General features: G+C 43.8%; 4 protein-coding genes across 8 annotated transcripts; 1 reads left to right on the top strand and 3 right to left on the bottom strand.

The window, feature by feature from the left end:
* Positions 1 to 3: 3 nt before the first annotated feature.
* On the top strand, positions 4 to 6,927 carry abhd16a (abhydrolase domain containing 16A, phospholipase). 2 transcript variants are annotated; one of them, XM_040165757.2, is made up of 20 exons: positions 4 to 166; positions 724 to 783; positions 871 to 937; positions 2,093 to 2,179; positions 2,398 to 2,483; positions 2,654 to 2,727; positions 2,864 to 2,971; positions 3,101 to 3,215; positions 3,308 to 3,409; positions 3,530 to 3,599; positions 3,677 to 3,726; positions 3,982 to 4,105; positions 4,236 to 4,340; positions 4,426 to 4,489; positions 4,621 to 4,674; positions 5,226 to 5,288; positions 5,366 to 5,442; positions 5,514 to 5,612; positions 5,724 to 5,770; positions 6,315 to 6,927. In XM_040165757.2, exons 1-20 carry the CDS (start codon positions 26 to 28, stop codon positions 6,420 to 6,422), a joined length of 1,701 nt encoding a protein of 566 aa, XP_040021691.2. In that variant the 5' UTR covers positions 4 to 25; the 3' UTR covers positions 6,423 to 6,927. The 2 variants fall into 2 exon arrangements, with proteins under 2 accessions (XP_040021691.2, XP_077951135.1); XM_078095009.1 differs by having other exon boundaries at positions 24 to 166; positions 727 to 783.
* Positions 6,926 to 16,300, bottom strand: vars1 (valyl-tRNA synthetase 1). Its single transcript, XM_040165680.2, has 29 exons — positions 15,935 to 16,300; positions 15,105 to 15,457; positions 14,879 to 15,022; positions 14,565 to 14,772; positions 14,370 to 14,485; positions 14,177 to 14,252; positions 13,635 to 13,735; positions 13,419 to 13,546; positions 13,092 to 13,256; positions 12,926 to 13,007; positions 12,730 to 12,849; positions 12,308 to 12,416; positions 12,042 to 12,221; positions 11,777 to 11,901; positions 11,516 to 11,619; positions 11,237 to 11,395; positions 10,908 to 10,998; positions 10,703 to 10,808; positions 10,471 to 10,541; positions 10,125 to 10,250; positions 9,922 to 10,026; positions 9,343 to 9,490; positions 8,973 to 9,100; positions 8,629 to 8,784; positions 8,286 to 8,504; positions 8,085 to 8,196; positions 7,477 to 7,652; positions 7,179 to 7,328; positions 6,926 to 7,106 (listed from the first exon to the last, which is right to left on the bottom strand). The coding sequence occupies exons 1-29, from the start codon at positions 16,071 to 16,073 to the stop codon at positions 7,038 to 7,040; spliced, it is 3,966 nt and encodes a 1,321-aa protein (XP_040021614.2). The 5' UTR covers positions 16,074 to 16,300; the 3' UTR covers positions 6,926 to 7,037.
* A 133-nt stretch (positions 16,301 to 16,433) lies between these two features.
* On the bottom strand, positions 16,434 to 20,195 carry si:ch73-54f23.2 (uncharacterized). The gene is made up of 3 exons (XM_040165772.2): positions 19,586 to 20,195; positions 17,877 to 18,659; positions 16,434 to 17,297 (listed from the first exon to the last, which is right to left on the bottom strand). Exons 1-3 carry the CDS (start codon positions 19,853 to 19,855, stop codon positions 16,794 to 16,796), a joined length of 1,557 nt encoding a protein of 518 aa, XP_040021706.2. The 5' UTR covers positions 19,856 to 20,195; the 3' UTR covers positions 16,434 to 16,793.
* Positions 20,196 to 21,010: 815 nt separating this feature from the next.
* On the bottom strand, positions 21,011 to 24,133 carry ino80e (INO80 complex subunit E). Of its 4 annotated transcripts, none has more exons than XM_040165824.2 (8): positions 24,046 to 24,129; positions 23,674 to 23,756; positions 23,484 to 23,554; positions 23,349 to 23,401; positions 23,154 to 23,229; positions 22,640 to 22,757; positions 22,251 to 22,349; positions 21,011 to 21,795 (listed from the first exon to the last, which is right to left on the bottom strand). In XM_040165824.2, the coding sequence occupies exons 2-8, from the start codon at positions 23,752 to 23,754 to the stop codon at positions 21,589 to 21,591; spliced, it is 705 nt and encodes a 234-aa protein (XP_040021758.1). In that variant the 5' UTR covers positions 23,755 to 23,756; positions 24,046 to 24,129; the 3' UTR covers positions 21,011 to 21,588. The 4 variants fall into 4 exon arrangements, with proteins under 4 accessions (XP_040021758.1, XP_040021760.1, XP_040021759.1 ...); XM_040165826.2 differs by having other exon boundaries at positions 24,035 to 24,127; XM_040165825.2 differs by lacking the exon at positions 22,251 to 22,349 and having other exon boundaries at positions 24,046 to 24,133.
* Positions 24,134 to 25,000: the final 867 nt, after the last annotated feature.

The raw sequence follows: 25,000 nt of genomic DNA, 5'->3' as shown, positions 1-25,000 counted from the left end.
ACCACGCGCTTTCGCCTTTGAGTTTATGGTCAGTCCGGGCTTCCGTAGCTCCCGTAGTGGAAGAATGGCCGGCTGGATGTGGCTCCGCTGTATAGTAGGGCCTCACTTGCAACGAATTCATCGTTCACCGGACCAGTCTCGCCTTGAGGGCAGGGCTGGGAGGAGGGTAGGAATATCTATAACGTGTTATCTTTGTTTTAGAACAGCCAACTGCAAAAAAATAAGCGGTATTTAATCGCTGGGCACTGATGTAGCCGCGGCTGTGTCCCGGAAGTGTCAAGTGTTTGTTTTTAAAACCCAACTGTCACTGCACAGTAGAGCCAGGCTGCTCGTATATGGATCAAGTGACAGGTGCACATTAATACGCTTGTTTTTGCACCTTAAATTAATTTATGCTTCACCAAGACAGCATCGGCCCACCTAACTGACGCTTCCTAAAGTGTTTTCCTCGGCGCCATTAACCTTGTTAAGCTAACGTTACGTGGGAAGCAGTTTGAGGGGAATATTTGCCAATACGAAAGGAGGAAATGTAGAAGCTTAAACTGAAAACGAATAAAAATACACGTTTGTAACACTGTAAAGACAACGGGTAGCTGGTTTATCTATCGGCGGATAGGGAGGCGGAGGAGGCGATCAGTGGCATTAGCTAACGTTAGCTAAAGCTAGCTGTTCAAAGGCAGACGTTAAAACAGCGCTTCTGAATGTGAACGTTTTCTCTCACAGCAGGGATGGAACTACCAGGCTCGGAGTCTGGAGAAACACACCGACAGCATCCTCGGTTGGGTCCGTATAGTTGTATGATTGATAATACTGTAAAAAGAGAGAGAGATGAAGAAGCTGTGTCGAGTTAAGTTTGTCTTCTTCCTCCAGGCTTCAGCACTGTGGTCTCTGTCCTACTACAGCTCTCCTCTTCTGCTTTGCTATCTGTACAGGAAAGGTACGTTTGGTTATAAGAATTGTGTTTTGTGGGAGAAAAAAGGGGGGAGTAATTTCTTCACTGCAACAGTTCTCATTAGAGCTGGGATGATTGGAAGTACATTTACAATGGTTGACCAACTGAAAATAAATGAGCCACAATATTGAAAAAGCATCATGCTATCGTTGGTTCCAGCTTGCGAGGATGTTCTACTTATAGTTTTTAAATATGTGAAATCATTTTTTTTTGTTTTGGGCTTCTGGTTGGAGCAAAATATTTCAGCTTGGCCACGAAGAAACTGGGAGACTGTGAGATTGTCATGATTTTCCAATCTCTAATTGACCAAAATGTATCTTCAGTTGGGAAATATCATCAAAAGAGTTGTTCCCAAGTGGGACAGAAATGAAGACGGGTGACTAGGATTGGGGGGACGATTCAGTTTTGCTTTATCATGTATATGTTTTCTTTCTACAGATTTTTTTCGTCAAACATTTCTGAGAAATGTGTAGATCTAACATTTTAGTTTGATAAATGTGACACATTTCATTAATAAGTAATTCATTTTACTTTGTTTAGTTTTGCATACATTTCACTTGTGTGTCATATACATATAAACGGTATATTAGAACATATCCAGATTAGGGTCAGGATTATCATTTTTGCCTCATCCCCGAGTCCAGCTACAATCACAGTTTTGGGGAAACTATTAGAAAAATAGTATTGTGACTTATTACATTTGAATACACTTTTTATTTATGTTACGCTTGTAAGCTTGACATTTTTCAGTAGATGTCATTCTCAGTCATGCGATCAAGCAGTGGCAAATGTCTAAAAAAAAATGTTTTTACCATATAATACATTTCTCCTTCCATTAAGAAAGAAAAGCTGCCACTCGGGCAACGTTCTCTGTTCTCCTGCAAGTGGGATTAATATGAAGTTAATCAACTGAATCACCCGGGAAGACCGCACCACAGTAGAAATTAATTGCTTGAGGTTGTGTGCTACTCAGTAGTGTATAATTGAGCTTCTGATATTGATTTATGCATATGGTTCTGGGGTAGTTGTCAGACTGTGAATCTTCTGAATCTGTGCCTGTTAATGAGGCTGAAGTTTGGGAGGGGGGGGGGGGGGGGGGGGGCAGCATGTCTGTGTCACTGATGCTTTGTGTATTTTTAGGTTACATCTGCAGCAGTAAGCTGGTTCCAGTAAGTCAGTATGTGGGAGCAGTGCTGGTGTGTCTTCTAGGAGTGGCCTGTCTTAGAGGTGAGAATTCAAATTTCAACGGCATGTCAGGCGATGACTAATTTAGTACATTCATCTTAAAGATATCGCATCATCTGCTGTATAGATGGTGTGCAAATAAGATTACATTAACATTGAGAAGAACAAGGTCTGCACCCAGAAAGCATCCTAGAAGCTTTGTAACAAAATATATGTTTTCTGTTACTGTTTTTTTATCGGGCCTCCCTTTTCTCACGTAGGTTGGGGGAGATGGAACAACTCTGAGTATCTTCACTTTCTCTCCATTCTTGAAGAAACCAAAAACAAGCCCACACCATCAAATAAGGTGCGCTCATAGAAACCTGAAGTACTCATGAGGATTTACTTTTGATATTTGCATGAACATTTTTTGGAGAATAATAAGAACAAGAATTAATCCTGTCTTTATAAGTATCCATATCGATACATCAGAACTTGACTGAAGTTCTCAAGTTCTTTCTTCTGATTGCTTTGCAGAAAAAACTGAAGTGCTATGACTTTGACTTCTCATACTGGCCTTTGGATTTCAGCTGGACAGAAGTCAGCAATCCGTACGTTTTCTATTTTATGTTCGTTATGTTCAGTTCATTATGAATACATCCACTCGAAGTACATTGGATAAATGCACCAAACAGATGTCAAATACTTTTTGGTTCATCTGTTTCATTGTAAGTCTTTGTTAAACAGAAAACTATCCACGGCTGGTGTTTCACTGCTTAAGCCAGAGCCCAAATTAAGAGGAGCAGCAGACAGTGTCCTCCACTCAGTGCGTACTCTACCATGCCACATTATCAGGTAAATGCATTACTCCAGGACACCACTGCAGCGAATGTCTGTGAGGGGGTTGATGTGGTTTGCTTTATAGCAAGTTTGCGTCTTCTTTCGTCCCCTTTTGCAACAGTGTCTTCATTTTTTCCCCTCCAGTTTTCTGATTGCCCACTCATTTGGAAGGAGGATGCTGTACCCTGGCTCTGTCGGCCTACTGCAGAGAGCTATGCGTCCCATGCTGCTGCAAGGCCAGGCTAGGTTAATAGAAGAGGTAAAAAAATAAATTTAAAAGACACACATCAAGGATTTGAACTTTCTATATTCATTTCAATAAATTCACATCATCATTCTCTGTTTTCACAGTTTGACGGCCAACGGAACAAGCTTGTGGCCTGCGATGGCAATGAGATCGACACAATGTTTGTGGATCGAAGGAAGGACGGGGAGCGGACTGGCCGAACACTGGTGAGTGTCCGCAACAATTTGTTCTCTTCTTTTCTTTTTTTTTTTTTGTGCCTTGGGCTTGTTTTTCCATAACTCAGTCACACAACGGGTGGCTCTTAAAATGCATGAATTCTGCCGCAGGTCATCTGCTGCGAGGGGAATGCAGGCTTTTACGAGGTGGGCTGCATGAACACGCCACTGTCCCACGGCGGTGAGGTTTTCCCCTTCTTGGAATTGTTGCTGTTTTAATTGTACTGTAGTTAAATCTTGTGTCGATATGCACTGTAGGTGACTACTCTGTACTGGGCTGGAACCACCCCGGCTTTGGAGGCAGTACGGTAAGCAGTGTTTTCAGATTCGCTATTGCATCGTTAAACTAGCATTGTTTCGTTAGTAAAACAACATACTAGAAAACAACAGCATGTTGAAATTCTTGTTACAATCGGACTGTATTGCACAGGAGGATGAGGTACACTCTCGTGGTCGATATTGTAGGTGTGATGAGAAATTATTGTAAGACTGTTTAGTCTTTGTAGGTGAGTTGAGCGTTACTATTGTTTTTATAACAAATGGATATTGCCTCTTTCTGCCAGGGAGTACCATTCCCCCAGAATGAGGCCAACGCCATGGATGTAGTGATCCAGTTTGCAATACACAAACTGGGCTTCGAGATCACTGACATTGTTATATATGCATGGTCCATAGGAGGATTCACAGGTACAGAAAAAAATAAACGACCAATACACAATGGGCGCCACGCTATGAATTTGAACAATGTTATTTAGTGCTTACTTCCTGGTTCGGCTGATTTTTTTTTAAATTCTTTTTTTTTTTTCTCCCTTCTCAGCCAGTTGGGCAGTGATGTCGTACCCAGAGATCCAATCGATAGTGTTGGACGCCTCCTTCGATGACCTCCTGCCTTTGGCCCTCAAGGTCATGCCCAACAGCTGGAGTGAGTCCAAGAGCACACTATCTATTATGTATTAGAAGCAAGGAGCTTTAGTTTTAGTAACTGAAATGTCTTTGTTCTCTCTTAGGGCCGTTGGTACAGCACACAGTGAGACAGTACATGAACCTCAACAATGCTGAGCAGCTTCTCAAGTTAGTGTTCATTTATAGTGCCACCAATCATTAAAGTCCAAGCTGGCATTATCAAACATTAAGCAACATGTTGCTATTGTGAAAAACAAACCTTTCAATGCTGTTACACGCAACACTTTCTCTTCCTCCAGATACCAGGGACCGGTTCTGCTGATCAGGAGAACCAAAGATGAGATCATCACCACGTGAGTCTTCAAAAATATTTGTATGGTATAAGCTGGTTTTCTTTCATTTTTGTTTTGCAATGTTAGCAGGACACATTTGGGTTGAAATCATAATAATATCTGAAGTTTGTAAATGTTGGGAGCCACAAATGCTTTTCTCTAATAAAAGAAAAACTACCACCTTGGCACAACTGCCGTTTGTATTGTTTGTGGGAATATTTTAGTACGCCTACTAGATTGTTATGAAATAATAAGTAACATTTGGCTAGTATGTTTTATAAAACTGCAATAAATAAAATTGTTTGGCATTTGCTTTTAAATGTGTCATTGGCATCTGCGTATATATAATAGAACATTTTCTGAACATTATATCGCTATACCTTACACCATAGGTAGAACACATCAAACATAACCCCACAGTAACGTCCAGTATATCGAGGGCTAAGTGCCTTGCTTGTTAATCCAGATATGTCTTGTTGTCCATTGTCAACCGCAAAGTCAAATTCCTTGTATGTCTTAACATATTTTGGTAATAAATGTTCCTGATATATCATGTCCACTGTATGTTACAGGGGTCCAGAGGACATCATGTCTAACAGAGGAAACGATCTCCTGCTTAAACTGCTACAATTCAGGTTGGTATTCTCAATGCGATCAATGAAATTTCACTTGTTGAATGACACAAGTGGTCTTTTTCTTTCCCCCTATCTAGGTATCCAAAGATAATGACAGATGAAGGAGTTCGAGTGGTCAGGCAATGGCTGGGATCCTCCAATCCCATAGAAGAAGGTATGCTTGCCCACCGTTTCACTCTGTTGGTATGAGAACAGGTGTGTTTAAAGCCATCTCCTTCTCCACAGCGTCTGTGTACAGTGGCTACGAAGTGGACGATGACTGGTGTGTGACTGTGCTGCAGTCGTATCAGCCAGACAGAGAGGTCTTGTTTCCATGGAGTGTTGGTAAGCCCCTTGGTCCTCTTCACATTTACAAGGCAAATCGACTGCACACATACATGTGCCTCCCCGTACATGCAGGTTTGGCTTCACACACTGTTTTGTGTCTGTTTCCAGGCGAGGACATGGATTCCGATGGAAGACGGCAGCTGGCTCTTTTCTTGGTAAGAAGTCTTGTCATACATGCACTCAAACTCTGTGTGTGCAGTTTTCTGTCTGGTTTAGGGGGGATGGGGCACCTGTTGTCTTTATCACGCTGCTCCGAGCCAGAATACAGAGTCTAATTTCCTTTTCCCCAGGAAGCCCCATTGAAGGCTTACCGTACCTCTTCTCACACTCACAGCTATTCAGACATCAGCACAGAGGAACACTATTCTAGTCGCCATAGCAACCAGCTCACCTGTGCTCTCAGGTTGACTGGTGTAATATATTTCGCCCCGCTCAGCTTATTGAAGTCATTTAACATCAAACAAGACCAGTGCCATCAATTACAGCTAATGCTATGCTTTTCCTCCCTCGGTAATTCCTTTTGAATTGGGCTTTATTCACCTCCTGTGTAAATCCTTAAGAGATGGGAGATTTGTAAGGCACTGAGGCACATAGACTGAACCTAATATAATCAAGTCCTACACTTTTTGTATATTGCCCTCCCACACCGCTCATATCTATTCCTCCTCCATCCCCGCTGTCTTTTTTCCATTCTCCCAGGCACGGAAGTACATGCGAAACTTTGAAACAACACACTGCACTCCCCTCCCCGCCTCCGAGTTCCACTCACCCTGGAGACTGAATAGAAGAATGGCTGACTGGATGTGAGGAAACCAGCAGCAGAGGATTCGGATGGCCTGTGGTCAAGAGCGTGTTCATGGCATGAATGTTTTACTGTAATTTTTGTCCGAGAAAAATTCGTTGTCATATTTAGTGTTCCTGTGATGGCATCTGGAAAAAAAAAGGGTCTGGTACTACGCATCTATAGGCACAAACCTGTGGTACTTTTTTCTGTTTGATTTATTTGTTAATCAAATCTATCTCCTAGAAAGCAGAATTTTGTGTAAATGCACAAACCATTTCTCTCCCTCCTTGGCTGGATAGCTGCATTTCGCAGATTATTCCAAGTGTTAAAGCTTTTCAGATTTATTTCTGTTCTGTAGACTATCTTTCCGAACACAGCTGTATTCTAAAACGTTGTTCTTATGTGTTCTGTTAAATAAGCGGAATAAAATGTTTGACACTTATTTTCCAATTACTTAATCGAAGTGTTGAATTGCACAGACGACAAGAGACTGGGATAAGCTCAGAACAATAAACTGCTGCAAACATTTTCTGCCATAAGAACTTTATTAAATTCCCTCTGCACTACAATCAACTTGGAAAATACAGACATGAAAAATGTGGAAATAAATCCTGATTTACATGATGCTAAAGGAGAATTTATATCATTTTCCTGAAGTTGTCCACTGCTTCGTTTACTTTCTCAAGTTCAGTTTGGTTCTGCCGTAGCTGTGGAGAAAAGTCATTATTTTCTTTAAGTCTTCCTCCCCAAGAAACTACAAGTCAATTTATTTCTCTCACCTTCTCAGCATCTTGCTCCTGCACCTTCACTGGCACCTTCTCCTTGTAATCACTCTTTCCCATCTTCCCTCTCAATTTTTCCATCTGTTTCTCCAATTCACCTTTCTTTGTCATCAGCTTAGCCACTTCCTTCTCCACATCGATGAGACCCTTGGGGAATTAAAGGGTAGACGAGGGCTGGTTACAAATAATAATCTTGAACGATTATCATGTAGCTGTGTTGCATCAAGACTTTTCAGGTTGAACTGTGACAAAACCAGTTCGTTTGAACACATGTTGTCCCCACCCCCCCTCTTACCTTGAGCATGAGGTTGACAGTGCATCTGTCAGAGGCGATCGCCACGGCACAGCCTCCTGGGACGGGCTGCTCAGCCGCCACAGCGATGACGGCCTGAGAATACGACAAGGTCTGAATCGGCAGACTGTACTTCTGCACCTGGGACACAGTGGCAGCGTCGATGCACTTGAGGTAGCCTGGGAGACAAATGGGGCACATTGAAGTTTAGGCATCATAACATAACTAGTTAGATAAATGAAGGGAAGCAGATTATTGTTTATGGGAAAATTATTGAGGTCATTGATTAAGGCAACAACGCCACAATGTGAAAATACATGAGTTATTAAAAAAAAGCCACTATACAACATTGGCCTCAAATAGAAGTTAAACATAAAGTAGTATTAGATTATTTCTAAACACCTCAAAAGTGGATTGAAGTAAAGTACATAAGTGAATGTGCATAGTTACTTTTCATCATAATGGAAGTGAGCCTCTTGTGGTGTGAGAATTACACCTCGGTTGACAAAAGCTTGTCATTTCATTTCTAATCTAGATGATAAATAGATGTCCTAAAACCGAGAGTTATTTTAGAGGAACTGTTCCGTCAAAGCGCCCGTTTGTCATCTCACAGTCAGCTCTGGTCTTGGTCAGGTTGTAGTCGGCTCTCAGTGACCGGATCGTCTTGATCACAGTCATCACGAACTCCATGTCGCGGTCGACCTCCGCGCTGTGCCAACAGAACTGCAAGCCACAGAAAAACACATTGCACACTCGCCCCTTTGGAATGTCTTTAGAACCCCAGTGAGGTTTGATAACAACCCTCATCTCACCTCCTCTGTATCGGGGTAGGATGTGACGCAGATGCTCGGTGGATCGCTGTGAGGTCGTCGCCGCGGTAACCTCTGGTATAGTTCCTCGCTGACGAAGGGCATCACAGGGGACAGAAGGCGCAGGCCGACTTCTAGACAGGTGTAAAGGGTCTGTCTGCACACCAGGCGCTGGCTGGTGCCGTCTTCCTCGGACTTAGCGAACACTGGTTTCACACTTTCCTGGGAGGACAAGACAATAGGACGAAACAGCTTTGGCACCAGGTATTCTGCATTTACTTTTCACTTACCCTCTGGGCATAAATCAATTCACGACGAGAGGAGACGGCGTCTCAAAGTTTCTTACCAGGTAGACGTCGCAGAGCTCGTACAACCAGAAGTTGTAGATGGCCGTTGTGATGGTTGGGAAGTCGTAGGCCTTGAAGCCGGCATCACAGAGACCAACAGCGGCACTCAGTCGGGACAGAATCCACCTGTCTGATACACTCTCGTCTCCACAGAGCTGACGGGGTTTGAGCGGAGTGCGAAAGAAGAGCTTTGGTTAACGCCGCTCCTATCTGGGTACCTCTAAGTTAGCGGGTACACATTTATGAATGCAAAGCAGGACAGCGCGTGGGTCACGATTACGCACGTCATTGGATCAACATGAGAAGAGTCCTCCCTGTCCGTCATATTTTACCCTGGTCTCACCTGGGCTTTCTCTGAGGGTACAAAGTTGTCTCCCAGTGTCTTCATGGCAAACTTCACAGCGTTCCACAGTTTGTTGCAGAAGTGACGGTAACCCAGGATGCGGTTGACATCCAGGTTGATATCTCTACCTGAGAGAGAGAGAGAGACACACACACACACACACACACACACACACACACACACACACACACACACACACACATCTAAATCTTCCGTGTGTGTGTATTTCTCTCATGTAGACTTGATTAACAACTGGCCGCAAACTACTGGATTGAGATGCTGTTTCCCGGTACGCATACGTAATGCATGTAGTCACGGTTGAGATCCAGGTCAATGGAGGCACAAAAAGAAAAAGACAAGTGAAGTTCACCTTGGCCAGTGTAGGCACATAGGGCGAACCGGAGAGCATCTGTGCCACACTCCGGGATGCCATTTGGGTAGTCGGACGTCTGGCCCTGCTTTGCCTTCTCCACCTCCAGAGGATCCAAGTTGCTGTCGATCAAAAGGGCATGAAGACCCTGGAGGATGTGGAGACCGGGAAATAAGGAGGGATGTCAAGTGAAAAATTAACATGGAAAAAAAAAAGAAAAGAAAACTGCTTGTTGGTTTAAAAAAAACCCAAAAAAACAGAAAGGGCTTTGAAAAGAGTTTTATTATTACGTGTAAAGTATAGTTTACTACTAGTCCTTCAGTGCCCTCTGTAGGACAGCTCTGCTTCCTCTGACTGCAGTTTTCTCCCCAGCTGGGGAAGAAATTGATGGCCTCAATAACAGCTTTTGGAAGCAGAATAGGGGGCTTAATAAATCTTAAAAGAATATGACCCTAGAGGGAGCAGTGTGTGTGTGTGTCTGTGTGTGGTGACCATGTAAGAGACAACCCAAATGGGAGAGAGGGAGGACTAAATGTATGTGAGAATCTGAACACGCATCAAAGCGGGATTAGGCTCTACCTCCAGGGAGATCCCTGTAATCACATCCAGAGGGTCAATGACGTTGCCCAGAGATTTGCTCATTTTCCTTCCATGGGCGTCCCTCACCACTGCATGCAGATAGACCTGCAGGAAAGAGCCGGCATTAATTAGTCAAGTCCATCTAATAAGATTGGTATCCCGTTGTGTTGTGTTCCGGCTATCTCGGTTTTGATTGGTCACACCTCCTTAAAGGGCAACTTGCCGGTCAGTTTGAGGCCCATCATCACCATACGAGCAACCCAGAAGAACAGGATGTCATGGCCCGTCTCCAGCAAGGTGCCAGGGTAGAACACGTTCAGGTCCTGGGTCTAAAGGAAGATGGCAAACAGCAACATCAATGATGGAAACACAGCCAAATTATATAAGAAGGAATTTGGGTGGCAGCATTTCCAGTTTCTATTTGCGTTTCATGATTATATATTTGCCGTTTCGGAGCCGTGTTTTTCTACTGAATAAGACATCCTTACTGTGTGCAGCAGAAACCTTGGCATTTGTGTCAGAGAGAAAGGTGGTTGACCCGTGTCTTACCTCATTAGGCCATCCGAAGATAGAGAAGGGGAAAATGCCAGACGAGAACCAAGTGTCCAGAACATCCTCATCTGAAAAACAGGGACAAAAACGTAACTAACCTGTATGAATATGAAGTACAATTATTCACATTTGGTCAATCTGTGTAGCAGCAACGCCATAACTGATTAGATAACCTTTTACATTAGTTGTGGTAATGAGAATGCTTAATTAACTTTTTTTTAAATCTCACCTTGTCTGAGAGTTATTCTCTCAGCAGACACATTGAAGCGTTTTGCTGCTTTCTCCCTGGCCTCCTCCTCCGACTTCCCACTCACCCAGTAATGACCGTCCACGTCCTGTGGGAGAAAAAGCCGTGGGTAAAAGAAGAACAACAGATTTAGCCTTTCTATGTTATCTGGAAGTTTCCTTGACAAGAGTGCCAGAGATCGTCTTACCTCTCCTGGTTTCACGGAGGCGTCGCTGACAGTGATGAAGTACGCAGGAATGCGGTGACCCCACCAAAGCTGCCGAGAGATACACCAGTCCCTGAGAGGAAGAGGAAATGAAAAATGAAATGCAAAATCATCTCTCCATCTCTGCAAAAATTATTTGGTACATTAATTAAGCAACAGATTTAAAAAAAAAAAAAAAAGTCTGAGCAACAATTTGATTAAATTACTTATTTTTTTTATCAACAGCAAATCAGAAAAAATAGAGATATTTTTTAAGTATAAACAAGTATAAAAAAAAGAAGAAACACTGTTAAAATAAAAGGGCCATGTACCTGATGTTGTCCATCCAGTTGAACCACGTCTTAAGGTGGTGATCAGGGATGATTTTGAGCCGCCCCTCCCTCACGGCGTCTGCGGCCTGCTTGCCCATATCCGTGCAGTTCACATACCACTGCGGCTTCAGCAGCGGCTCCACAATGTCCTTCGAACGACTGATGGAGAAGATTCATATGGTTGCATAATGCTTCAAGGAATGATCTCCTGACTGAGATGAAAATATCCAAAACACGAGTAACTTCCTTTCTATCTATGCACACATGAACCTACTTTACCTGCAGACTGGGACAACCATAGGGTTGTCTTTGATCTCTTTGAACTGCCCTCTGTCCTTGAGAGCCTGCAGAACAGTCTTCCTGGCCTCAAAGCGCTTCATGCCCTGGAGGTGGTGGGGGGCGGGGAGGGGGGGGGGGGGCAGTTGGAAATGAAATGAAAATTTGCAACATAACACTGGAAACTAAGAAGAAGTTTGACTTTAAGTGGCATGGCGGAAATGCACAAACTGCAGGGGCAAGGATGATAATGAGGCACTATACCAGGAACGGGGGGGGCACGTTAATGAGCAGGCCATTTTCATCCAAAATGTTGATGAAGGCCAGATTGTGTCTCTCTCCAACCTCGTAGTCATTATGGTCATGAGCTGGGGTGATTTTGACAGCACCTGAAGCGAAAATGGTGCAGACGGACGGGAGAGAAAAAAAGACAACAGCCATAATTAGGAAGGAGGCCTGTGTTAACGACGTGTTGTCATTACTTATTCTCAGCACACAGAGACCCATCTCTTCCTGTAACCATGCCTACCTGTTCCAAAGCTCACGTCCACAAAGTCATCGAAGACAATCGGCATCTTGCGGTCACAGAAGGGATGCAGCACCATTTTCCCCTTCAGGTGCTGATACCTGGAGTCATCGGGGTGGACAGCCACAGCAGTGTCTCCCAACATCGTCTCAATACGGGTTGTTGCCACGATCACTTCCTCGTCTAAGCAACAGAATAGAATAGTGTGAACAAAAAAGGGATCACTGAAGTGGCACTATGTGCGTTTGTCGAAAGTATCCTGTAAATACCTGATCCGTCCACCTTGTAGGCAAAAGACACCAGCACACCAAACTCCACCTTCTCTTTGTACCCAGGGACCGGCAACAGGGTCCTGCCAGTGAGCTCCTTCTTATCCACCTGCAAACCAACCAACCATGTAACATGAGTGAGCACAGGCAGCAAGGGAAAACTGCGTCGATCGGTAACCATCGCAGCCCCATAAGAGGCTCACACAGTAGCGCTGGGGACGTTTTGAACAAAAAACAATGCCAAAAACCCAGAAATAAAGATGAATAGAAGTCGCCTTGATGGTCAGTGTTTCCCGTACCAATATATTGGAGGGAGGGTTGTGGTCAATAATATTGGTGTCCGTCCGTACCCTCCCACCCGCCTTCCAAAAAAAACAAACCGAGGGGAAACTGATCTTCATCACTAATAAAAACATACTTGCCTCTATGTCGGAGATGGCGGAGTTTAGCGTGCAGGACCAGTTGACCAGACGCTTGCTCCTGTAGATCACTCCCTCGTCATGCATGCGGATAAAGGCCTCCTGAACTGCATAGGAAAGTTTCTGCAAACAGGACAGGACATGATGAGTAGGAATTCGGATTTTATCCACACTACTTCAGGGATTTCAGAAAACTCACCGGGTCCATAGTGAAGCAGGCTCTGTCCCAGTCCAGAGAGGAGCCCAGCTTCTTCAGCTGGTGGTAGATACGGTCTCCCTTCCTACAAGGCAGAGGGACAAAAGTCATTTCACTGTTCTTTATTCGGATTTCCAGCCACCTCCTGTCTCCGCGCTCCTTCACTCACTCGTTTTTCCAATTCCAGACTTCCTTGATGAAGTTTTCCCTGCCCAGATCGTGGCGGCTCATGCCCCTCTCTCTCATCAGCTTCTTTTCTACCACCACCTGTGTGGCGATACCAGCGTGGTCACAGCCCGGGTTCCACAGGGTGGTTTCACCTCGCATCCTGTGCCTAGACAGAGAGAGGGAGGCACCTCACTTAAAAATCATGGTCTGGATGAAAACAATATCAAATTAGCTAGAAACAGAAAGGAAACACGTGATTTCATGACGCAACCAAAGTCTCACTGAGAATCTGGTTTTGAATTTAAGGAATCAGTTCACTTGTAGATACCATCGAGTCAGAGAGTCCTGAATGGCGTTGGTGAGCGCGTGACCCAAGTGGAGTGATCCCGTCACGTTGGGAGGAGGGATACACATCATGAAGACGCCACGGGGATTCTGGTCACTGATACTCTTCCTCTGCAGAATACAGACATTTTATTGCAGAGCAATGATAAATTGATGTTCTGTGGGATGAATATACCCCAAGGTGTGGGCACTTCTTTACCCCGTACTCCGGCTTGAAGAATCCCTTCTTCTCCCACCACGGATACCAGGCAGCCTCCACGTACTGAGGACTGTAAGAGTCAGGAAGCGGGCTTATGACATCTTACACCGGAAGAGAAAGAGAGAGCGAGAGGGTTGACAAAGGGAACTGAAGATAATCGCAATAAGACACGACAAAACTACATATTTTGGATAAAACACATGATGGTTTTTACACAGATCTGTGTGTGTCATTAGAGAACGGCAGTTAATTGGATGAAACATCTGTCAAAGTCTTGCGAAGTAGGAGTGTCAATCCTCACATACTTTTTTTCAATAGAGACATTGTTGATGCTTTGAACGCCTGTCGCGTCACACCTAAACTTCTCCGTGGCTTTGAGTACACCGCATGTAAAAAAAGAAAACACACACACACACACACACCCACTCACCCAATAACACACACACACACACACACACACACACACACACACACACACACACACACACACACACACACACACACACACACACACACACACACACACACACACACACACACACCTTTCTTCTCCCCAGCGGCAGTGGGAACACTGTATGTGATCACTCCCAACTCCTTCTTTTCCGGTTTGGCCTTTTTCTAGAAGAGAAAAAACGGCCATAACACATTAGGTTATGTTGTTGATATAGACTATTTATAGGTTCTAAAAGCTGCACATATGCCTTACAAGACGTTGTTTTTGTTGAACATTCGTACCTCTGTTGATGGCTGAGTCTTTTTCTTTGCCTCCGTGTCCTTCTTCTGCTGGAACTTTTCCAACTTTTCCTTCTTCTTAGCTTCCTTCTTCAGCTGGGCTTCTGTCTTTGGTGGGCCTGCAGGACGAAACATGGAGAAAAATGAGAATGACGATTCCACAAAAAATTCACAAACTGTGGCACAATGTTCACTGACCATTAGCTGTGGCATCGGCAGGATCACCAGCGGGACCGGCATTAGCAGCTTTAGCATTCGGAGGAGGGTTTGTATTTAGCGTAACTGGCACCATCTTCTCACAAAGAGTGATCTTCCCCAACACCTTCAGGAACTGTGGCTGATTTGTGCACGTTGTAAACCACCGTGTAACATTGGTCAAGACTTTCCTGTCTGAGGGCTCTAATACCTAAAACAAAAAATATTGAACTCGTTGAGATTATGAGATTTCCCAGAACTAAATGTTTTAGCATAGAAACATGCTGACACACGTGAGGGTTGCACCGCATACTTACGTATTTAAAAGGGAGAAGAACCGCGGTGGCAACAGCCACATCGGCCAAGGTGATGGTCTCCCCCACCAGGAAGGTTCTCGGTTCCAGTGCTTTGTCGAGAACCTTCAGAACGCGGATCAACTCAGCGCGGGAACTCTGCTGGAGCTGAGAACGCACAAGTCCATTTAATAAGAAATCCTCACATGATGTATAAGAAATAAGGACAAGATGAACCTTTGGAAATCACCTTCTTATCCACTCCCGTCATCCCCAGGAGAGGGAAGACCACAGCGCAGGACACCGGGGTGAGTTCATTGTCCGCAAAGCTGAGCCACTGCCACACCTGGCTCTGCTGCTTTGGGTCCACGCCGGCTCTCTTCCCCTGATTGGCCAGGTACCACGACACGGCGCCGGCCCCGCTCAGGACTGCGTCCCCATCCCCAGCGTCCAGCACCAGGATCGGTCTGGAGCGGGCGCCCAGGGACGCGGGAGGCTCCTCCGTGAGAGTCCGCGGGGAGGAGGAAGAAAACTCTGCAGCTATGAGAGCCAGAAGGCTCCTGAAGTCATCAGGGTGAGGGGACACGAAGAGAGCCGCCATCTCTGGTGGAGACACAGACAACGAGCACAACGTCAACGGCTTTAGATTAGTGCATTCTACATGTTTGCTTCCGGTGAGTAGTGTGCCTGCTGTGCTGTCACAGGCGTTCTTCTTCTGCCTGAAAAGTGAAAGTGTTTTCGACTCATACGTGCTGGGAAAAATAGGGTGACGATCCTTTCCGGCGTTAAACAACCCGGTTTAAACATGATTAATCTTTCATATTTCATCTTTCTTGTGAGACGACAGCTGTGTTAGCTGGTGGGTTTCACTTTCTGCACAAACATTGCCTCTGCCACCTGTCACAGGCGCACCTAAAGTCGAGCCAAACCGGCTAGTTAGCTTTAGCTAATCAGACAAACTAAATCTCCATTTTCTATGACCGCATCTCATGAGCTTTGATTTCATCCATAGCGATAAACTTTTTTTAAGTTGCCGTTTATTGAACCCGTGGCGTGTTACTGATGTGTATGAATCCATACCTTTTAAAATGAAACAGAAAGAGGACGTCAGCTTGCACAGCTCAGGCACATGAATCCTCGCTGACTCTCTGTTGTCTGACGCAACATGCAACGTGTTCCGGGTTTGATCGGCAGCTTCCGCCACAGACCGGAAGTCCATCAAATGCTTTATTCAGAATTCAATAATAAAGTTGGAGCATTACAATCACAACATTACTAAATTACAGTCAGTCAAATAAAAGTACTTAACGCTAAGTGTCTTCATCAAATTTTTCCAGTTAAATTTGCAAGAGTTGCTGCTTTCAGTGTTGTACTATAACTGTACCATATTGACTACTACTATCTTTAGCATAAAAAATATATATCGTGGCTCATCGAGCTCCCGCCCATTTGAACTACTTACACTATGTATTTTGCATGTAAAAACCTTGATCTGTAAAGTAAGGTGAAGGAGAATGGCTCTTTTGAGAGAGTTATTATATTAATGTGTGTTACCGTGTTGGAAAGAAGAGGACAGAACGAGGATCAAAACAATAGACCAGCATCCGTTTTAATTAAAATGTACACGTAAGCAAACATTTATCATACAATAATTGTTTTGATTAATTACATCCAAAAGCCTTGTGTACAGTGTTTTTTAGTCACAGTTGGGTCTCTAATCCCGGCAGCAGATTATACAGAGAATCTGCCCTAGTGGAGTGTAAGACTTAAGGGGTAAGACATTTGTTATTCACAAAGTGTGGTGCAAACACATATGCTATCCTTGTCCAACTGATCTTCATATGACATCAAACTGAAATAGCCCCATCTGGTTCGCTTACATGCTAAAAAATTCACAAACCAAAATTGAAGCAACTTGGTTCCACTTTCATTCTGACTCCTACTCAAAAGCCATTTTCCCCGCACCAAAGACTGTATCCACGATGCCCAGTACTAAACCCCCTCCTATTTTAAACACATTACCCACCCCAATTCCACTTCGACTCGCCAGCCTCCCAAATCCTCCGCCGACAGCTTGCACCTGACCCCCCATCTCTGACACCACTGTTCCTACGTAAGCCTCACCCTGCTCCCACAGCTGGCCTCCGAAGAACTCGGTGACCCACCAAACATTGTCCAACGCCCCGCAAAATATCCCCACTGAGTCTCCAGCAAGGGTCCCTATGCCAGTGACCCCAGTGTGGCAGCTGTTCAGCAGGGCCTCCAGCATGGAGGAGACGCAGTAGTAGATGCTGGAGCAGCAGTCTTCCCCGATACCCAGCAGCGTTTCTCCAGCAGAGCCGGTCCAATACAAGAGGTCAGAAGTCAAGAGGTGGAGTAGGGAGAAGGTTTCACCAGGAATTGCAGACAGAACCTCGAGGTCTTCCTGCAGAACGTAGGTCACCTGAATAGAAATACAAACGTGTTACTTTCGGGGTTAAAAGAGAAAAAAATGAGGGAATAACAAAATGACAGAATTAACTTTTTCAAGGTTTTGAGGGACAATCCATTTGTCCAGTGACTGAATTCCAGTCACTGGGAAGAGGCTACTGGGGGATTTATAAAACACAGCTTCTTTCTCTACAAATTCCCTACACTGAACATTTTCATGTTTTATTTGTTAAAGTCGATTTTCGCCTTTTAACAAAATCTAAACTTGAATGCAGTAACAAGGTTAGTGACCCGGTTAGTAATATTCTGCTGTTATGTCCTATCTTCATTTATTTGGAAATAGATGATCGGCCTATTTTTTTGTATTCAAGCATTTGCTGTTATAAAATAATGCATATGCAAATTAACCGTTTCTACTCATGGTTTACTAGACTTGTGATGAGGAGTTCTACTCACAACAGTTGTATAATGTCTTCTGCTGCTCTGGATAAGCCATCTATAGTCTAACAAAGATACCCCGATGATAGTCCTCAGGCTTTTATTTCGAGTAAGCTGAAATCAAATGTCTGAAGTGTTGAGTAACTCGTTTTACCTGTCCAGGTAATTTAGTGACGGTGGAGACGACCGGCTGCAGCGGAGCCTTAAGGATGGACACGGTGGTGGAGAGGACGTACATCAGAACATTGAACACGGAATTGTTATCCGTCTCTTGTTCATCCGCAGTTTCATAGTCAGCTGATTCAGGAGACGCTAATCGCACGGCTCCTGAACGGGTCACATCACGCAGATCAATTCTTTCAGCGGCTTCTGATCCAACCTCCTCTCCTTCAGCGACTTGACCAGCTTCAGTTTTTGAATCTACACCTTCAACGCCTGTGTTTTCACCAGTATGATCTGCATCCAGCTTTTCTACGTTGCCCGGGAGGCCCTCACTGCGAAGACCCACTCTGACCCCGGCAGTCGCCCCATCTGCTCCTCCGCAGCCCTCTGAGAAAAGCTCTGCCACTCCGAGAATCTCCCCCAGCTCCTTCACGCTCAATTGCCTCTCCCCTTCCGCTGTCTCTCTGATTAACCCCATGCTGAAGCCACTCTTCCCCTCTGGCAGAGCGCAGCACACTGCAGACCACAGCGGCCTCGTCTGACATTCCTCGTGTCCATCCTCAGCAGCCCCGAGACCTCCGACCCCAGTGAGGATGTAGAGATCGCCCCCTAAAGTGCTGCACTGGGGAGAGATGCTTGACTTGACCAGCGTTGTGACGGTCGAGTCCCAGTGACGAAGCGGGGAGTCCGTTGGCGAGGCAGGATGAGATGGATGCTTGCCTCCTCTGAGAAGGGCCGGTACTGCAGATTTAATGTTCTTTTCTTCTTTACTTGTCTGTTAATTTAAAAAAAAGAAACCGTTAACTTCGGTTTCTTCCCTTTGTATTCTCAAATATGAATAATTACATTTTATTTAATTGGTTTTTAAAATAAGAGTTTAGAATTTGTCGTTAAATGTATTATATGAACATAGATACAATTTGCAACGTGTAAATGTCAGCAATATTGTGTAACGAAGTAAAATGCCAGAGTAATAGACAAATATTACTTCCTCTTTTTCTATGTAATACTAATAATACAACCTGATGCAAATAGCTCGAAGTTACCAATGAATATAAAAGGCAAATTCATATGAAGGATGTGAATACAAGTGTTCCCCTGTTTCATCTTTGGTATATTCCATTTCTTTTAACGCATGGACCTGAAGTACAGTAGAATCTTTACAATGTTAAGTGCAATGTTGGAAGATATATTCTTAGATTATACACAACCATATATAAGCCATTTACAACTGAATGGATTCAGAACTACAAGGTTGAAGGATCAGAGTATAACTAGTAGAAATACTTATTCTGTAGTTACTCTAATAAATCAAAGTGTTTGTCAGATTTTGTATTTATTTTTTTATAATCATTGCTTTTTGTAAAATGTCAAACACGTAGGTATATTGGGAGTCAATAGTATAATTTAATGAAAATCATTGGATCTCTTATATCACATTAGTATAGTACATGATTTATGTAAATCTTTATTGTAGAAGTAGTTACTGGAATAGATCAAAAACGACACATTTCTCCTTTACATTGTGATTGAGTAGAAGGACAAAGTAACTTAGTTTGAAAACACTCAAGTACCTAAAAACGTACCTAGTTACATACTTTCCAGTCACCAATCTGTGAATTTGTGCTGCACTAGCTTTCAAAATCCATTATGCAAAAACAGAGAGCCCCACTTTAAACATTATGATGGACGCGTCCTCACCACGAGCCCTTTCCCCTCCCTTTCCGTCCACCCGTGGCCGAGATGGAAGGCGGAGAAGACGGCGGTGTCACAGGTCGCTTTGAGCATGGTGGCGAACATCCGTCCTCCGGGCAGGCTGTGGCAGAGCAGTCCTGCAGAGGCTCCCTGAGGTGGCGTCTGTCTGTAGAAGCAGTGGGTGCAGAGGCTGCTGTCCTCAGCTGGGAGAGACAGGCCCGGGCCCAGCGCGGCGAGCAGCCACACAGCTGCACCCACGCCAGCAGGACGGAGCATGTCGGCGGTGAGCGCAGCACAACCCTCCTCTCGCACAGGCAGCGGGAGAGGCTTGTAAATAATCCAGTGATTGCCGTATATATAGATGGGAAAAGATGAGGTGGTCAAGGCCGGCTGCTGATGGCTGGATGTTTCTTCTTACCTGCTCCTTGTCCTCCGCTCCAGGTTGTGTCAAACAATGTCTGCCTTCTTCTTGAAGTCAGCTGTACTCTCAGTGAATCTGTGCTGCAGGCTCAATCTTGCTTACTCCTTCCATTTGCCCCCCCCCCCCTCCCCACTCTGACAGTTCCACCCTCTTTGACTCTTCCTCTGGCTGTACCTCCACTTCAGCCCTCCCTCTTGCGAGCGCTCTATGGTTACACCTTGAACTCCCATTGCGGTTAGGTACACAAGCCGAGCGCACGCCCATCGAAAGCGGTTGAGTACCTGCAAGTCTGCATTCCCAAATAGCTGTTTTACAAGTTAAGTCCCTCGAATAACAAACTACTGCCGCCCATTATTCTTGGAAAAACACATTACTCTGCGACGTGTTAAAACAGTCGCTTTAAAATACTTCCATATCAAGCAGGGGGTTCACACTCCAAACCCCAGGTGACACGTGGGCGACCATCCGCTAAATTTAACAGTGTCAGTCAGTTTGTGAAATCCTCATTAAAGCTTAATCCTGACAGTGTCGAGACCACGGGTCATTGTTTCACACAGAGTACAGCCATTCTTTATTTAACTTGCCAGACAGTGCCTCGCAGTGTTCAGGCCCACTTTCCTTGATATTAGAAACATGCAAACCATGTGTGCGCTGAGTGTGTGAGTCAATGACATATGTAGCTCTCTTTTTGACTTTTAGGAGAAGTCCAGTCAAGCTACCTTCATGTTGCTTAATCATGGCAAATTTGACTAAGCAGCTTCTATCAAATATGCAAAGAGAAGTTTTTCATGAGCTTTCCGTAGCCATAGCTATAGTTCAGTTAGTCAGACTCAGTGACTGACTGTGGCTCTGGAATGACTCTCTGGGTGTGATGCTTTGGGTGGGGCATCCAGTTTCACACAACACTGCATTTAAATGGTGCAATGAGAGTGTTATTTTAAACCAGCATGCAGCAAACAAAATACAATAGCCCCTGTACCATGTCTCGATCTGAATCAAACGTGACACTGTTTATCTTTAAACAAATACTTTTAGTGAGCTGAAATTATAACGTCATATTACTATTTTTCTCTGACACACACACACTTTGATGCAAAACAACAATAATGAATAGGATGTACCTTTGATTTTTGACAAGTTGTTAAAAAAAAACAGTGCATGTTGAATTGACAAAACTACAAACAATCTAAGACAAAGTGAAAAATCCATATCAGAATGAATAATGCTGTTTAATGCAATTCCAAGTCTGAGATGGTGTTTGGACAATGCAAAACAAACAGGCTTGAAACGGTTTAAAAAGTGCATCCTGTCCTTCCAGAGGCGGTGGATGTTTTTTAAAGCGCAAACTCAATTCTTAACATATGTTTGAAAAAACACAATCATCAGGGAGATGTAACAGTGATGTTGCAATAAAACAAAAGTCCACAGGGGGGAGCATGGCCCTCCTTTTTTAAAAACAGGCAGCGGCTACTCAATACACAAAAAATATATATACATTCAGTCACATTCTGTCTCTTGTTCTCAAACACACAGATGTACAAACCTTCCATCCCCTGCTTTTAAACAAATCCAAAACACACGCCAGCTCTCACTCATTAGGGATGTCAATGACCAGTTCAGCCTCGTCTCCCTCCCCTCTATCTTCGTCGCCCCTGTCGCTGTCTCCATCGCTCTCTCCCTCCTCCTCAGCTGCATCGCCACTCAGCATCTGTCTGGGAACCCAGCTGAAGGGGCTGTTGGCTGCCGGAGGGACCGCAGGTGCTGATGGGTAATTAGCTGCCATTGGAGCAACAACCTGAGAGGAATTTGAAATACAGCAAACGTGTTAAGAATGACAAATTGACTGGAGATGTGATAAAGGAAGAAGTGTGGATGGAAGGCCGCAACACAGATAGCATGCAGCGCGTACATTAAACTGTAAACCAGAGTGTCACTTCAGCATAGTGTCAAACTTAAATGCCTCAGGAGACTGAACATCAGTGTCTCGAAATGTCATCATCGCCGGTAATAGCGAAAAGTTGAATGTATGAAACCTGTCAGCAATATAGCGCAACAAAGTAAAACAAACAAGTAATATTCACACATATCACTTCGTCTTTTTTATGTAATCCGGCTGAAACCAAAATATAACCTAATGGAAGCGGCCATTAAAGTTACCATTGAATATAAAAGGCCAATTCATATGAAGGATGTGAGAAGTAAGCAGCAGAACTGGACTAATACATCTTATATTTCCCCTTTCTCTCTCACCTTCCCCGTTGTGTCTCTCTTGTTTTTAGGCGTCTTTGTTTTTCTCTCTTTCTTCATTCGTTCAGCTGGGGGAGCCAAATACTCCGGTGGGAAGGGCATCTTCCCAACACACATGCAGGCCCCAAATTTCCAAATGACCACACAAACAGGCATGAGCCATTTACAAGACAATAAGAGACACACACAGACAAAAAAATGAACAATGAAAGGACAGTGAAGCTATTATAAGTAAACAAACGACAAGATAAAACAGACTCATGGATAAGATGACAAAAGGATCAAAATCATATAAACAAACCAAACCAAAAAGGGATTGTGTTTGCTGATGAGATGACACAGGCGGTAATCTGTTTCTGAATAAGGGAAAGCAACAAGAGATGGATACTCACAGTGTTGAGGTAGGGTCCGGATCCCGATGACTGCAGGGGATTTACACCATGACGCGAAAGCAGGGAAAGATGAGGGGAGGATGATGACGGAAGACACGCGCCTGGACTGCTTCTTCTCCTTAAAAAGGATGCCAGAGAAATGAGTAAAAATACAGTGTGGCCAGTATGCGGAGGAGATTTTTCTCCACATTGGTCCATTTGGTTTGATGGGTTACAACAATCTAGCCAAATAAAATAAAAAATAAAAAAGATTATTCAATTTTTAGGTTTTACACTTCCATATAAACTGATCAATTGTTGTTGTCATCCAAAATTGAATGTTTTTTAAATGTTTTCTATAGCAGATAAATCTAGAAATGTCAGTTTTAGTCTGGTCATCAAAATAGACACACATAACTACACGGGTGGCCAAAATGAAGAAACGCACAAATTCTTGGAAACAACAAATGTCATGCTGCTATGTAAAAACAAATGGGTTGGATTTCTTAATTGCATGTTGAAATGCCCAACTTACTTTTTTGCTCCCTCTCGTTCTCTCTCCCTTGGTCCATCTCCTTCACTATTGTCCGAGGAAACAGTTGCTTCCGAATCTGCAACAAAACAGCAGAAAAAACCTGAACCAACAGTGTAGTCGACTGGTTTCAACTCTTAAGATAGAAATGTCAGATCGGCCATAAAGAACCAACAACTTGAGAAGGTTATCGCCTACCTGAGGAGTCTTCATCTACCCTCTCATACTGCAGCAGTCTGTCCAGAAGGAAGCTGGAAAACCAGTGAACGACACCGTTTGTGTGCTGAACGCACGTTGTGTTTCACAGACACACATTTTTATTTATTAACTCACCTTTTGTCCCTAGAAACCTTGAGGAGTTTTCTCTGCGCTCTCCTCAGCTCCTCCTGAAAACATTCCTGTTCCTAAGGAGATAAACAAAAACGCGAGATCGGTGCGTATTAAGAGGCGTGTGCAGTTTAGTTAACTACTAAAAACATGGCGCTCAAGGCCGACCGTTCAAACTCAGAAGGAATGTACTCACATATACAAGAAATTTTAATTTTCGTTTGAGATTTTTGTATTTCCGCTTGTAGTCAACTTCAGCGTCCACTTGACCGTTCATGTCTGAAATAAAATATATATGATGGAATACAAAAATGTACCTTACATCGGAGCTGTTACAGTTGAAGTAACGTTAATACAGAGAGTTTGTTCAGTAACACTTCAATACAAGACATGCGAAGCTATGCTAAGCTAGACGACAGCTTTCGCCGCTAAGTTAGCTCCCTAAAGACACAGAGCTTTTGGTCTCACAGCCCAACTCAAAACGTACATCTAGATTCATTTAAACTACGCATGTGGTCTTAAAACATGCTTTTTGGTGCATTGCAGGGTTATTTTACCCGAGCGGTACCTCTCGACTGAGTCTGTCTGTTCGACGTGCTCTTGTTTACTTCCTGTGGCGTCTTCTTCGTTGTCTTCTTCTTCTTCTGTGCTTTTAACTTTTCAGGCGCACTAGCGACACCCTCTGTTCCAATTTCTTTATTTGAAGACCCAAATTCCAGCTTTTTCTTGAATACACTGTATTTCTCGTTCATCCATGTAACGATGCATATACATATCTCCAAAAAAGAATAAAGACTAAGGCAAACCAAACAAAGTACAACCCTAAAAACCAAAACAAACAGTGTGTGTGTGAGCTTAATATTACATTAATAACCTCCAGTTATACTGCAAATCGTTTTGCCAATTGCCAAAGCTTTTTTGTCCTGTGTCCTGTGTTCCCAGCACTCCAGCAATGACTAATGATGACGATGAAGTGTTAGTCTTAGTGTACCATTAGGTTTGCTATAATTCATCAGTAACTGCTTCCATCTAGTGGCATCTCACCACCCTTTTTTAGAATAGATTTTTTGTTCTCTTTAAATATATGGATAATAATTTAATAAAAAGACAAAAGCCCAAATCACAATGCTTTTTGATGACCTTTTTATCTTTGTAGAGATTTTGTACGAATATAGAGACACAACACGTGACAATACCGTTTGTAGTTTTCCTATCCTGCATTTATCTAGCAATAGCGCTGACATTCCCGGATGTCCAAAAATGTCCATTTTTATTCCTGAAAATTAAAAGGCAGTTCATTAATTTTAAATTGCCAACATTGATTTATAGTTGCTTTGATCCTGAGCAATCGCTGCACATTCTTCCCTGATTCCTTGCGGTAAGCCTTTCTAATTGATTGAATCCTCCTCTCAGTGTCCGCTCCACCTGCCGAATACTGCAATGGCTTTGCGGCTCAGCCCGGTGACGTGGCCTCAACTCAGCACTATGAATTATAGATGAGTAACATTCCTCAGTGCACATAC

This window comes from Gasterosteus aculeatus, chromosome 20, assembly GCF_964276395.1.
Source record: "Gasterosteus aculeatus chromosome 20, fGasAcu3.hap1.1, whole genome shotgun sequence".
In the NCBI taxonomy this organism is placed as follows: Eukaryota; Metazoa; Chordata; class Actinopteri; order Perciformes; family Gasterosteidae; genus Gasterosteus; species Gasterosteus aculeatus.
Note: the sequence above shows the minus strand (reverse complement) of the source record. Positions and strands in the feature narration are given on the sequence as shown.